This window comes from Anomaloglossus baeobatrachus, chromosome 5 (assembly GCF_048569485.1).
Source record: "Anomaloglossus baeobatrachus isolate aAnoBae1 chromosome 5, aAnoBae1.hap1, whole genome shotgun sequence".
In the NCBI taxonomy this organism is placed as follows: domain Eukaryota; kingdom Metazoa; phylum Chordata; class Amphibia; order Anura; family Aromobatidae; genus Anomaloglossus; species Anomaloglossus baeobatrachus.
The window spans coordinates 153,307,251-153,319,927 of record NC_134357.1 but is presented as its reverse complement, the minus strand read 5'-3'; the positions used below and the strand labels follow the sequence as shown (position 1 = coordinate 153,319,927).

The following is a 12,677-nucleotide window of genomic DNA, read 5'->3' as shown; positions in this document are numbered from 1 at the left end:
TTCACATATATTCAGAATATAATGTACCAATAATAAACACTGTCAGATATTAGAAAATAATGAAAATCAATAATGATACATAAATTCCTTATTTAAAGTTAACCGTGGACTCCTTGGATGTTTCTACTGAAAATGATGATTGCAAATCTCTATACAATTAATCACAAATTAATTGCTATAGAAAATTCTCCTCTTTCGGCCATCTTCATACTCTTTCTAAAGCCTGTGTGCATGACACGGCTACGTCATACACACTCGCTGATCCTGCGCAGGCGCACTACAATACTTTGATCTGCCCTGCAAAGTGTGCCTGCTCAGGACCTGAATGCCGGCGAATGTGTATGACGTCGGACCTGTCATGCACCGCGGCTAGAGGAGAACAAAGATGGCCAAAAGAGGCGGCACCGGACAACGGAGACACCCATAAGGCCCACCGCGCGACCATTAGGTAAGTAGTATAAAGTGTTTATGTTAAACCCCCGGCCTGGGCTCTTATATACAGCATGTTAGAATGCTGTATATAAGAGCCCGGTGGTGGTGGCTGCAGCTTATAGGCCAAAAAAATGGTGACCGGTTCCCTTTAAGAGGTGATGATAGATTGGATTCAATTCTGAAAAGTGGCAATAGGGTAGCCTCTAGAAAAGTGCTGAATATGGGAATACTTGCCTATTGGTAATGGGTTTCTACCAGTGTGTCCTTCACCTAATGTAAGATTTGTTCACATGCTTAAAAAAAATAAAAAAAAAACCCCACACTATTTTTCTATTCATGATGGCAGCAGAATGTTTTCTAGTAGAGATTTTTTTTCAAACTGCAACAATCATGTTCTGTACTTTGAGTGCAAAAAATGCAATTTAAAATACATGGGATCTACAAGCAGAAACTAGAATTGGAGAACACCTGTACGATATTGTACAAGCATTAAATGCATCCAAACATTTTACACTTCCGTCTCCTCCCTATTGCCCTGGTACAGTGGCAATCTGGGTTTTATGGGGTTGATATCAGCTCTGATTTGTGAATAATCACAGCTGCCATCAAGCCCATGGTTGGTAATGGAGATCCCTTATTTGAAATAATAATTATAATAATAATTAAAAAAAAAAAAAAAACACACACTTTCACCAATTTATTAGCCCCAAAAACACTCTTGCCGACTTGCAGATCTAACGTAATTCCATGATGTGCCAGTTGTGGGGTGGCTGTGGGCTGCTGTTTTTAGGCTGAGGAGTGCCCAATATTCCATTGACCCTCCCAGCCTGAGAATAATCAGTCCCCAGCTGTCAACTTTATCTTGTCTGGTTATAAAAAAAAAAAAAAATGAGCAGGAACCCACGTAATTTTTATTTTTTCTTTATTTTTAATTAATTTTAAATTTTTATTTAATTAAACGTTGTGGGGAGACTCTATTTTTGATAACAAGCCAAGATAAAGCACACTGCTGGAGACTGCAGCCCACAGCTGTCTACTTTACCTGCGTCGGTTATCACAAATAAGTGCGGAACTGCATGTCAAAGTGGCTTAATACTCTTATAATAATTTTCCCAAAAGTGACCTGAGTGTCAGAGATGCATCCAGGCATCTTCCCCATATTGTTCTAATTCAATTTCAGCACTTTTCCGTACATTTCATCATTTTTGCAGCTCTGCCAGACGTCCTGAGAGGCTCCGCCTGAAAATTATTCAAGTTTCCCATTTGTAGATTTGTTTTTCGTGACAAATAGTGCAAAATATTCGAGACGAATAATCCAAATATTTCACTATTCTCCAGTCACTATTTATTAGTTATGCTGTTTAATGTATTCAGATATCTGTGGAGGAGATGGAGAACCATCTCTCCACCATATAGAGGCTTTTGTAATCTACTGTTTTAAGGGAACCTGTTGTCACGTTTTCCCCATATAAAGTACGACCAGCACCTGTTATCCCTCTGTTACAGCACACTAGAATACTGTATGTCACCAATCCTCTCTGCAAGGCACAAAAAATAGCCTTTATTTTACTTAGAAAGTGCGACCCGGCCCAATGGGCATCTCTGGTCTCGATCCGGCTTCCTCTCTTCTTGCGATCGCCGCCCTCTTTCCCTGCTTCGTGTGGATGATGCATCCTACGTCATTTACACCGTGTCCTCCATAGCGCTCCTGTGCAGGCGCACTTCTGTCTGACCTGCTGAGGCCAGAGCAAAGTACAGTAATGCGCAGGCCAAAGAACGCTGGCTCATTCACACTACGATACTTTGCTCTAGCCTTTGTAAGGCAGAGAGAAATATGCCTGTGCATGGGATGTTTCATCCAAACGGAGCAGGCAAGGAGGACGGCGATCACAAGAGCGTAGGCGCCACATAAAGACTAGAGACTCCTATCGGACTGGACTGCATCGTCTAAGTATAATAAAAGCTATTGTGCCCTGCAGAGTGCATTGGTGACATATATACAGTATTCTAGTGTGCGGTAACAGGGCTCACAGGTGCCGGTCCTCTTTGATACGGTGAAAACCTGGTGACTGCTTCCCTTTAAATAAATGTAAGCCCATAGGATCTTTTGGAAGGTTGCAAAGTATGTATGATTATTGATTTTTATTATTTTCTAATGTCTGTCAGTGTTTTATGTTTTTATGATTACGTTATATCCTGAATGTATGTGAATTATCCCAGGTGCTTGGTAGTAAATTACATATATATCACCTGTCCCTGCACCGCCCATCTGTGAGCAAACAAATATAGAAGGCAGCCATCTCTGTCCACTTATCATATACCAGGACGAAGCACACTATTGTGTATGAAACAAATTGTTTTCTATGCAGGGTTTTTATCTTGTTTTTTTGCACAGTATGTAGACCACTTTGTCTTAATGGCTTATGAGTAAAGATTTTCCATTGTAATCTATCTTGCATGCTGGATGTCCTCCCCCTCTTGGATATGCTTATGTGAGCACCATGCAGTGATGTATTCTCCGAGCTTCCCCACTGATTGGATCGACTTTGGAAGGGTTGAACTGGATTATATTGGTTATTTAGCTGTCACTCCTCACCCTGCTCCCTTCACAATGACCTTTGCACATGCTCACTAGATGCTTTCATACAAAAGACAGGGTCGAGGTCTGACCATCATGGTTACATAGTACGCAAGTTAAAATCCCCCCCACCCCCCCTTGAAAAATAACCTAGTGTCCTGCATGAAGATTGCAAGATTTCTATTTTTCTTTGTAATAAACCATTTATAAACAGGGATTAAAAACCATCACCAAAAAATGTAAACCATGGGAATGTGAAGTTTGGTAGATGACCTCTGCTTATCGAGATTTTCCACCCTGAAACTTAAATCTCGATTCCTAAAATGCCAGCTGCAACTCCAGCTTTTTCTGTATCTTATTTCTGAAGACCTTCTCAAAGGGCGAAGGAGAAAAATTAGAAGAAAACCAGAGAAATCAAGGTGATAAGCTGTGTTGCACTTGTGCAGGATCGTTTTCTGGTGTTGAGCTTGTGTGTCTGTGAAGGTCATGGCAGGCTTTTTTTGTAGTGATCTGAGGACACTCGGGCAGTCAGACACAGCTGTGCAGTGACGTTACACAATGTATGACAGCCGCTGTGTATTGAGCAACACTCGTGCAGACATTTGGAAATCTTTGAGTTCTATGACCACATTTGCTACCTTTACACTTTTTCACATGAGATTTTTAGGAGGTGGATCCTGCTTTTATTCTGAGGCCACTAGGAACTTAACATATATGCATTGTCTCAGGTTTTGTTTTAGCATGTTGGGTCTGGTCTCTAACAAATATCGGCTATCCGTGCCCCCAGCAGGACTGTCAGCCCGATACCTACATAGTGAGGAAATGCTGAAACTCAACCCCATGGCTAGCAATGAAAACCAATGGATGGAATTGATTATTTTTTTTTTTCCAGTTTTCTATTGTTTTCCCAGTCTTTCTCCCTTTTAGAGCCTCATTCGTTGTTGAATTATCATTGTCCTTGCCTCAGTGGATCAACAGTAACTTTTAAATATTGTCTATTTTATTGCCAGATGACATCTGGAGGAACAGAAAGCATCTTGATGGCCTGCAAAGCCTACAGAGATCTGGCGTATGAAAAGGGAATCAAGTACCCAGAGATGTATGTATCGGTCTTCTACTAGAAATCCCAGTGCCATACAGTCATCAGAGGACACATGTATATTTCTTGGGCCTCTTTCACACGTCCTTGAAAATCACGCACGCTTTCACGGATGTGTTAAAGTTGCGTATTGCCCTCCAAATGTGCCGTGTTTATGGCACACGTGTTTTCTCTGTGTGCTATTCGTGATAACACACAGAGAACGGGAACTTTCTGCTCACCTGTCCCTGGCGTTGATGTGCGTGGTGCTGATCTTCAGTCTCCAGTCCTGCTGTCTCCCCGCTGCTGCAGCTTCCGGCCACAGTGGAGTGAATGTGCGATGAGCATAGTGAGCGGGGGTCGGAAGCGAGTGACGGCAGCGGCAGAGACAGCAGGGCTGGAGAAGACGAGTAAAGAAATTCCTTTTATTTCACAGGCACGTGTGTTTTCTCCGGTGCATGTCACAGGGATCAGAACAGTGCGGTCTGTGTGCGGTCTGTGTGATACCCGTGATGTCGGAGAAAAACTGACATGTCTACGTGTGGAGCACACTGCATGGGAAAACACGGACGTGAGCGCAGACCCATTGATTTTAATGAGTCTACGTGTGCCCGTGTCTCTGGCACATGAGGAAACGGTCCAAACATGTACCGGAGACACAGAAGGGGGTCTTAAACTGTGGAAAGAAGGGGTGTTTGTGTTTTTTTTTTTTTTTGTTTTTTTTTTTAAAATGTTACTTGCATATGACTAAATACAAACATAAGATATAAAAAAAAAAGACCCAATACCTCTACGGCTGCGTTGCTGCTCATTGTCTGGTCCTCTCTTCACCATAGACCAGGACTTTTGGCCACACAGGTCAGTCAGCATCATAAGGTCGTTACATTGTTACCATGCGGCTGTAAGGCCTGGTCTATTGAGTAGAGGCTGCAAGAATGGCGAGTGACAGCAAAAAGAAAAGGACCGGACGTCGAGCAACGGGGCAGCCAGAAAACTGATCAATTGCAGTTTTTTTTTTTTTTTTTTTTTTACTGGCCCTGCACCTATTCCAACTTGTATACAAATTCAACTTAAAGGGAACCTGTTATGTCATTTCTCTATACTAAACTGCCTCCAATGTCTTGTTAGTGATCCAATGTGCATAACGTACACGGTGTTCTCAATCAAAAGTTCCCAGTATATATCTAAAATGAACACTTTCTATCATTAGGTGAATTCACCACAGAACACGTCTTTCGGTCATCATCGGGGTGGCACTTTGTAGCGTTTCATTCATGGTCCCCTTCAAATTATGCATGCCCATCAGTCTGATTGCCGGGAATGCACTTTGGGCATGCTCCCTGAATCTTGGTGTATGTCCCCGGTTCATCTAATATGTGCACATGCTCCAGAGCCTGCGCCGATATGAAATAAAGCTGCAGACACCCAGCCAGATTCAGTGCGCATGGCTAGGATGCTGATGGGCAGTGTGTAAACGTGGGATTTACTACCGGTAGTAGATTAACTGTGATGTCAGGCCAGTCACAGCAATCAGACTGGGGGGGCGTCAATACTTTGAACCGTGACTGAATCACTACAAAGTGCCACCCTGGTGACCAAGAGAATGTCTGAGATGCAGTCACCTAATGAATAAGGCTATGTGCCCACGCTAGAATGTCCCTGCGGATTTTTTTGCCTGAAAATCCGCGACTTTCGCGGCAAATCCGCACCCGCGGATTTGCCGCGGATTTACCGCGGATTTGCCGCGGATTTTGATGCGGATTTTTTTTTTTTTTTTTCCCCCATTCAAAGCCAAAAATCCGCACCAAATCTGCACCAAACAATTGACATGCTGCAGATTTTTCCGGATCAAAATCCGCGGCAAATCCGCCGCGGAAAAATCCGCAGCATGGGCACAGCATTTCCAAAATGCCATTGAAATGGCTTGGAAGTGCTGCTGCTGCAGATTTTCGGCAAATCCGCGGTAAATCCGCGGCAAAATCCGCGGTAAATCCGCGGTAAATCCTGTAGCGTGGGCACATAGCCTAAGTGTTTTTATTTAAATAAATACTGTGAACCTTTTTTGAGAACCCTGTGAGGGCTGCACCTACCATCACTAACAAGACATTTGGGGCAATTTTAATATAGAAAAATTTCATGACTGGTTCCCTTTAAAAACAAGCCTACAGAATCTAGTCCATAACCCAGGGAGAGCCTTTGTGTTAAAATGCCAGATTTTTGTCATGTAAAAAAAGAAAAATAATAATTTCAAGAAGTGTCATTAACTGACCTTAATTGAAAAATACACTGATATCTTTTGGGTGGAAAAAATAAAGTACTAAAGTAATGTGGTTGCATAAATTACCCTCAAACTACCCTTTGAATTTGATCGCATTCAGTTTATCTGGGTATGAGTCTATTTGCAAGACACATGTAGAACTTGCAATCTTTGCCCACTCTTCATAACAGTAGCTCCAAATCTGGGAAGGAATCTCCTGTGTACAGCGCGTTCTTCAGGTCACCCACAGAGTTTCAATCAGATTCAGGTCTGGGCTTTGGCTGGGTCATGGAGGTATGCTTAGGCCCGTTGTCATGCTGAAAGATAAAATTGATCTTCAGCTTTTTTAGCAGAGGCCTAAAGGTTTTATGGAAAATTGACTGATCTTTGCAACTGTTCATAATTTAGTCTTCTTTGACTAAAGCCCTAGTTCCAAATGACGAAAAATAACCCAAAGCATAATGTACCTCCAACATGTTTTACTTGGGGTATAGTTTTCTTTTGCTAATGAGCAGTGTTGGCTTTGTGCCAAATATATTTTTGGGAAATCTGGCCAAAAAGTTCAACTTTGGTGTCTTCAGACCATAACACGGTTTCCCACATGCTTTAGACAGATTTTGATGTAGGTTTTGGCAAAACCTAGCCGGGCTTGGATGTTTTCCTTTTGTAAGAAAAGACTTCTGTTCTGCCACCATACCCCCTGGCCAGACATTAGAAGAATACACTCTGATGGGAATTCCTGCAGCTCAATTAATTTTACTCTAGAACTTTTGGCAACCACCAGGACCAATTTTCTTGCCTTTTCCTCGATATTTGAAGGGCGTCCAGTTCTGTGTAATGTTACGGTTTGTGCCATGTTTAAGCCACTTCTAGATTACGGTCTTCGGAGTGTTCTGTTCTATATCTAATGCCTTGGAGAAAAAAATTGTACTGTGTTGCAAGCTGTTTACAGACCATGGCTTTTGCTGTAAAATGTCAGTAAAATATTAGTAGAACAGCTAACCTTTCATATGAGGTTAATCCGTATCGCTGTAAATAATGGCAGCTGTCTACTTATTGCTATTTACTATGAGTTTAAATGTAGTTAAGTCTGAACACAACCACATCCCCAATTATAAGGTGCTCACAACTTATGAACTGCATTATTTTAATTTTCTATTTTCCTCCTCAACATGATTTCATTTTGTTTCCTAATAGATTTATACAAATTTTGGGTGACATTGAATTTGATATAAAATACAGTGGATATAAAAAGTCTACATACCCCTATTTCAGTGCCAGGTTTTTGACTTTTAGAAAAATCATAGTAGGAAAAATAATTTCAGAACTTTTATATATAGAGAATGGCACCACCTGGTGTTCAAAGTGTATAACACTTTCCCACACGAGAGACTGCGCATATCCATGGCAGTGGCAGGTTTGTATGACTTAGAAGACTGCTTGTTGTGTCCTGAAGAATAGGCTGATTCCGTCTAGCAGTACAGAATAGCAGCAACTCCTTGATTGTAGTGAATGTAGAAGCTTCGAAGAAAGACAACTGTAATTATAGAAGCTAGAAAAATAAAATGTAATTACTGGTTGATGCTTACATTTAGAAGCCATTCACCGACCCATTTGATGACTTCTCCTAAAAAGGAACTATCTTTTGACATAGAAATGCGGAGAAGGTAGACGCGACCTCGCACTAATGACATACAGCCATAGTGCCAAAGCAAAACGGTCATGTGCTGTCCTATATATGAGTGGTGGGTTGTAGAAGAAAAGATTATAAGCTCGCTGTAAGAAAATCGGAAAAAAAAGTCAATTGCCCATAGGGTGATCTGGTAGTTAGGGGGTGAGATGCTGCTCACCTGATTGAGTTCTAACGCCTATCCTCCATTCCATTACCTATGAGGTTGATGTACAGTTTTGTGGAGAATGGCTCAGTAGAACTTGTATTTTATTGATTTACATCATTTCTTCTAATCTTAGGAGTCCAGTGGGCGACCTCCTATCATCCCAGTATAAGTGTTCATACAGAGACGGCTGTCATTTACTTAAGTCGGACTGCCCACTGGATTCCTAGTTATAGAAGGAGCAGCCATTTATAAGATTCCGTATTACAAGTTATAACTTTTTGTGCCAAAAGATCCTCCTCCTATGGCCATGTGACCGGGTGTGAGCTGCAGCTACACAGCTGCTGGTCACATGTGAACGGGTGTGAGCTGCAGTTACACAGCTGCTGGTCACAGGACATGGCTTCTAGGGCTTTTTTATTTTTATTTTTTGCTTGGGGAAAAAAAGCAAACATCCCCTTTTAATTTCAGGTGGGGCTTTTTATTATCACATTTGTTCTCATTACCTGGTTTTTATGTCTGTACAAGTGTAACCCTGCAGCATTGTTTATTGTAGAGTGGCCCCGGTGAGCGCACACGCAGCATTTGACAAAGCCGCAAGTTATTTTGGAATGAAGATGGTTCACATTCCTCTGGATAAGAAAACAATGAGAGTGGATGTTAAGGTATACTATTTATTATAGAGTATTTTTCAAACTTTCTTTCTTCGGCGCTCTATTGGGAGACCCAGACGATTGGGGTGTATAGCACTGCCTCCGGAGGCCACACAAAGCAATTACACTAAAAAGTAAGGCCCCTCCCCTTCTGGCTATACACCCCCAGTGGGATCACTGGCTCACCAGTTTTCGGCTTTGTGCGAAGGAGGTCAGACATCCACGCATAGCTCCACTGTTTGTAGTCAGCAGTAGCTGCTGGCTCTATCGGATGGAAGAAAAGAGGGCCCATATAGGGCCCCCAGCATGCTCCCTTCTCACCCGCGGTTGGTGCTTGTAAGGTTGAGGTACCTATTGCTGGTACAGAGGCTGGAGCCCACATGCTGTTTTCCTTCCACATCCCCTGGAGGGCTCTGTGGAAGTGGGATCTTGCCGGCCCCCAAGCCCTGGGGCCGGGCTCCATCCACAGACCCATAGAACCTGCTGGATTGGGAGCGGGAGTGCCATTCAGGGACAAGGCCCTGCAACTGTCAGGTACTCTGTGTCCCCGGCAGGCACGGACACGCTCAGGGCTTGCTGAGCGTTGTAGTGCGCCGGGGACAGTGGCGCTGTACGCTGGGGGTTAGGTCACTGCAGCTTTGCTGAGTGACGTTGTGTGTTGGGAACTACTGCGCCGACCGCTCCTGGAGCGGCGGCGCAGCTGCGACTTGTGGTGCGCCGGGGGCTTTGCGCCGACCGCGCTTTTACGGCGGCGGCGCTTTTAACTTTAGCCCCCGGCTTCTGCGGCCTAGCGCCGCTTCGTTCCCGCCCCCACCCTGTCAATCAGGGTAGGGGAGAGACGCTGCTCAATGGCAGCGCCGAGGGCTGGAGCCTTATTTACATGCTCCAGCCCTCTCACTAGGCACAAGGGGAAGCAGACTTCCCGCTCTTCGTCGGTGTACGCCCAGGGCCCGCCCCCCCTCTCCACAAGGACGCCGGCAGCCATTACACATGCGATCTGGCTGGGGAGAGGCAGCAGGCTCTGGGAGACCCAGACTAGAGGGATTTCTGGCGACCACACACCGCTCCTAAGCGGGCGGTAAGCTGCACAGTAGTGCTGGCCCCACTAGTGCCTCAGGGATATATTAGTGTACTTTTTTCTTGGTACCATATATATATATATATATAGTTGCACTGTAAGGTCGCTTCTTGGCTGGACACCCTGTACTGCTCTGAGGAGGCAGCAACATGTCATCCGCAAAACGCAAGGCTGCCAAGGCACGGGCTGTGTACACTGTTTGTACTGCATGTGGGGCTGATCTACCGGCAGGCTCCAATGATCCACATTGTGTGCAATGTTCAGTCCCAGTGGCACTTCGTCAGCCAGAGCCTATGGTGGTGGTAGCCCAGGCAGAGACGCCTGTGAACCCTGCACCGGTGACGGGGACAGACTTTGCAGTGTTTGCTGATAAAATGTCTGAGGCTATGACAAAAATCCTGGAGACCTTGCAGGCCAGGCCAGTTCCTCAGACCATGGACACTGCTGTGGCTATGCTCTCTGGTCCCCCTCAGTTGGAACTAGTCCGTACTTCAAGGGGGTCTCAAGCATCACAAGCTGAAGTCTCTGACTCAGATGACAGTCCCAGGCAGCCTAAGCGAGCTCGCTGGGAAAGACCCTCCACGTCATCACACTGCTCAGGGTCTCAGCGAGAAGAATCTCTCTGTGATGAGACTGAGGACGGTGATCAGGATTCTAATCCTGAGGCCCCTCTCAATCTGGATGCCCCTGATGGTGACGCCATGGTTAATGACCTTATATCGGCGATTAATAGGCTGTTGGATATTTCTCCCCCAGCCCCTTCTGCAGAGGAGGCAGCTGCACAGCAGGAGAAGTTCCATTTCCTGTATCCCAAGCGTAAATTAAGTGCTTTTTTGGACCACTCTGACTTCAGAGAATCAATCCAGAAGCACGACGCTCATCCAGACAAGCGTTTCTCTAAGCGTTCTAAGGATACCCGTTATCCTTTTCCCGCTGAAGTGGCCAAACGCTGGACCCAGTGCCCAAAGGTGGATCCCCCAATTTCCAAGCTTGCGGCTAGATCCATAGTCGCAGTAGAGGATGGCGCTTCACTTAAAGATGCCAACGACAGACAGATGGACCTTTGGTTGAAATCTGTCTATGAAGCTATCGGCGCGTCCTTTGCTCCAGCATTCGCGGCCGTGTGGGCACTACAAGCTATTTCAGCTGGTTTAGCACAGGTGGATGCTATCATGCATCCAGCAGTGCCGCAGGTGGCGTCCCTAACCTCGCAAATGTCTGCGTTTGCGACCTATGCTATCAATGCTGTCCTAGAATCTACGAGCCGTACCTCTATGGCGGCCGCCAATTCTGTGGTTTTGCGCAGAGCCTTATGGTTAAAGGACTGGAAAGCAGATGCTGGTTCCAAAAAATGCTTAACCAGCTTGCCATTATCTAGGGACAGACTGTTTGGTGAGCCATTGGCTGAAATCATAAAACAGTCCAAGGGTAAGGACTCTTCCTTGCCACAGCCCAGAGCAAGTAAACCTCAACAGAAAAAGTGGCAGTCGAGGTTTCGGTCCTTTCGAGGCTCGGGCAAACCCCAATTCTCCTCGTCCAAAGGGACTCAGAAAGGACAAGGGAGCTCAGATTCCTGGCGGGCTCACTCACGCCCCAGGAAAGCAAATGGAGGAACCGCTTCCAAGGCGGCTACCTCATGACTTTCGGCCTCCTCCCTCCGCATCCTCGATCGGTGGCAGGCTCTCCCGCTTTTGCGACATTTGGCTGTCACAGGTCAAAGACCGGTGGGTAACAGACATTTTGTCTCGCGGGTACAGAATCGAGTTCAGTTCTCGGCCTCCACTTCGGTTCTTCAGAACCTCCCCACACCCCAACCGAGCAGATGCCCTGCTGCAGGCGGTGGACTCTCTAAGAGCAGAAGGAGTCGTGATCCCTGTTCCCCCTCTGGAACGGGGGCGAGGATTTTACTCCAATCTCTTTGTGGTTCCAAAAAAGGACGGCTCCTTCCGTCCTGTTCTGGACCTAAAACTGCTCAACAAGCATGTGAACGCCAGGCGGTTCCGGATGGAATCCCTCCGCTCAGTCATTGCCTCAATGTCCCAAGGAGATTTCCTAGCATCAATAGACATCAAAGATGCTTATCTCCACGTGCCGATTGCTACGGAGCACCAACGCTTTCTGCGCTTCGTGATAGGAGACGAACATCTTCAGTTCGTGGCTCTGCCATTTGGTCTGGCGACACCCCCCCGGGTGTTCACCAAGATCATGGCAGCAGTGGTAGCAGTCTTGCACTCTCACGGACACTCTGTGATCCCTTACTTGGACGATCTACTGGTCAAGGCACCCTCTCAGGAGGCATGCCAACTCAGCCTGAATTTTGCACTGGAGACTCTCCAGGCGTTCGGGTGGATCATCAACTTCCCAAAGTCAAATCTGTCACCGACCCAATCACTAACGTATCTTGGCATGGAGTTTCATACTCTCTCAGCGATAGTGAAGCTTCCGCTGAGCAAGCAGCGGTCACTACAGACAGGGGTGCAGGCTCTCCTTCAAGGTCAGTCGCACTCCTTAAGACGCCTCATGCACTTCCTCGGGAAGATGGTGGCGGCAATAGAGGCGGTTCCGTTTGCGCAGTTTCATCTGCGTCCACTTCAATGGGACATTCTCCGCCAATGGGACGGGAAGTCGACATCCCTGGACAGGAAAGTCTCCCTTTCCCAGACGGCCAAGGACTCTCTGCAGTGGTGGCTCCTTTCCACCTCGTTATCACAGGGAAGATCCTTCCTACCACCGTCCTGGGCGGTGGTCACGACAGACGCGAGTCTG

The 12,677-nt window shown here is 45.8% G+C and overlaps 1 protein-coding gene across 1 annotated transcript in view; it reads left to right on the top strand.

Moving 5' to 3' along the window:
- Positions 1 to 12,677, top strand: part of SGPL1 (sphingosine-1-phosphate lyase 1) — an 87,265-nt gene that overhangs the window by 40,053 nt on the left and 34,535 nt on the right. The window contains exons 7-8 of the mRNA XM_075348976.1: positions 4,021 to 4,109; positions 8,737 to 8,845. Of these exons, the coding sequence (XP_075205091.1) occupies positions 4,021 to 4,109; positions 8,737 to 8,845 (198 nt within the window). The remainder of the gene's footprint in view (positions 1 to 4,020; positions 4,110 to 8,736; positions 8,846 to 12,677) is intronic.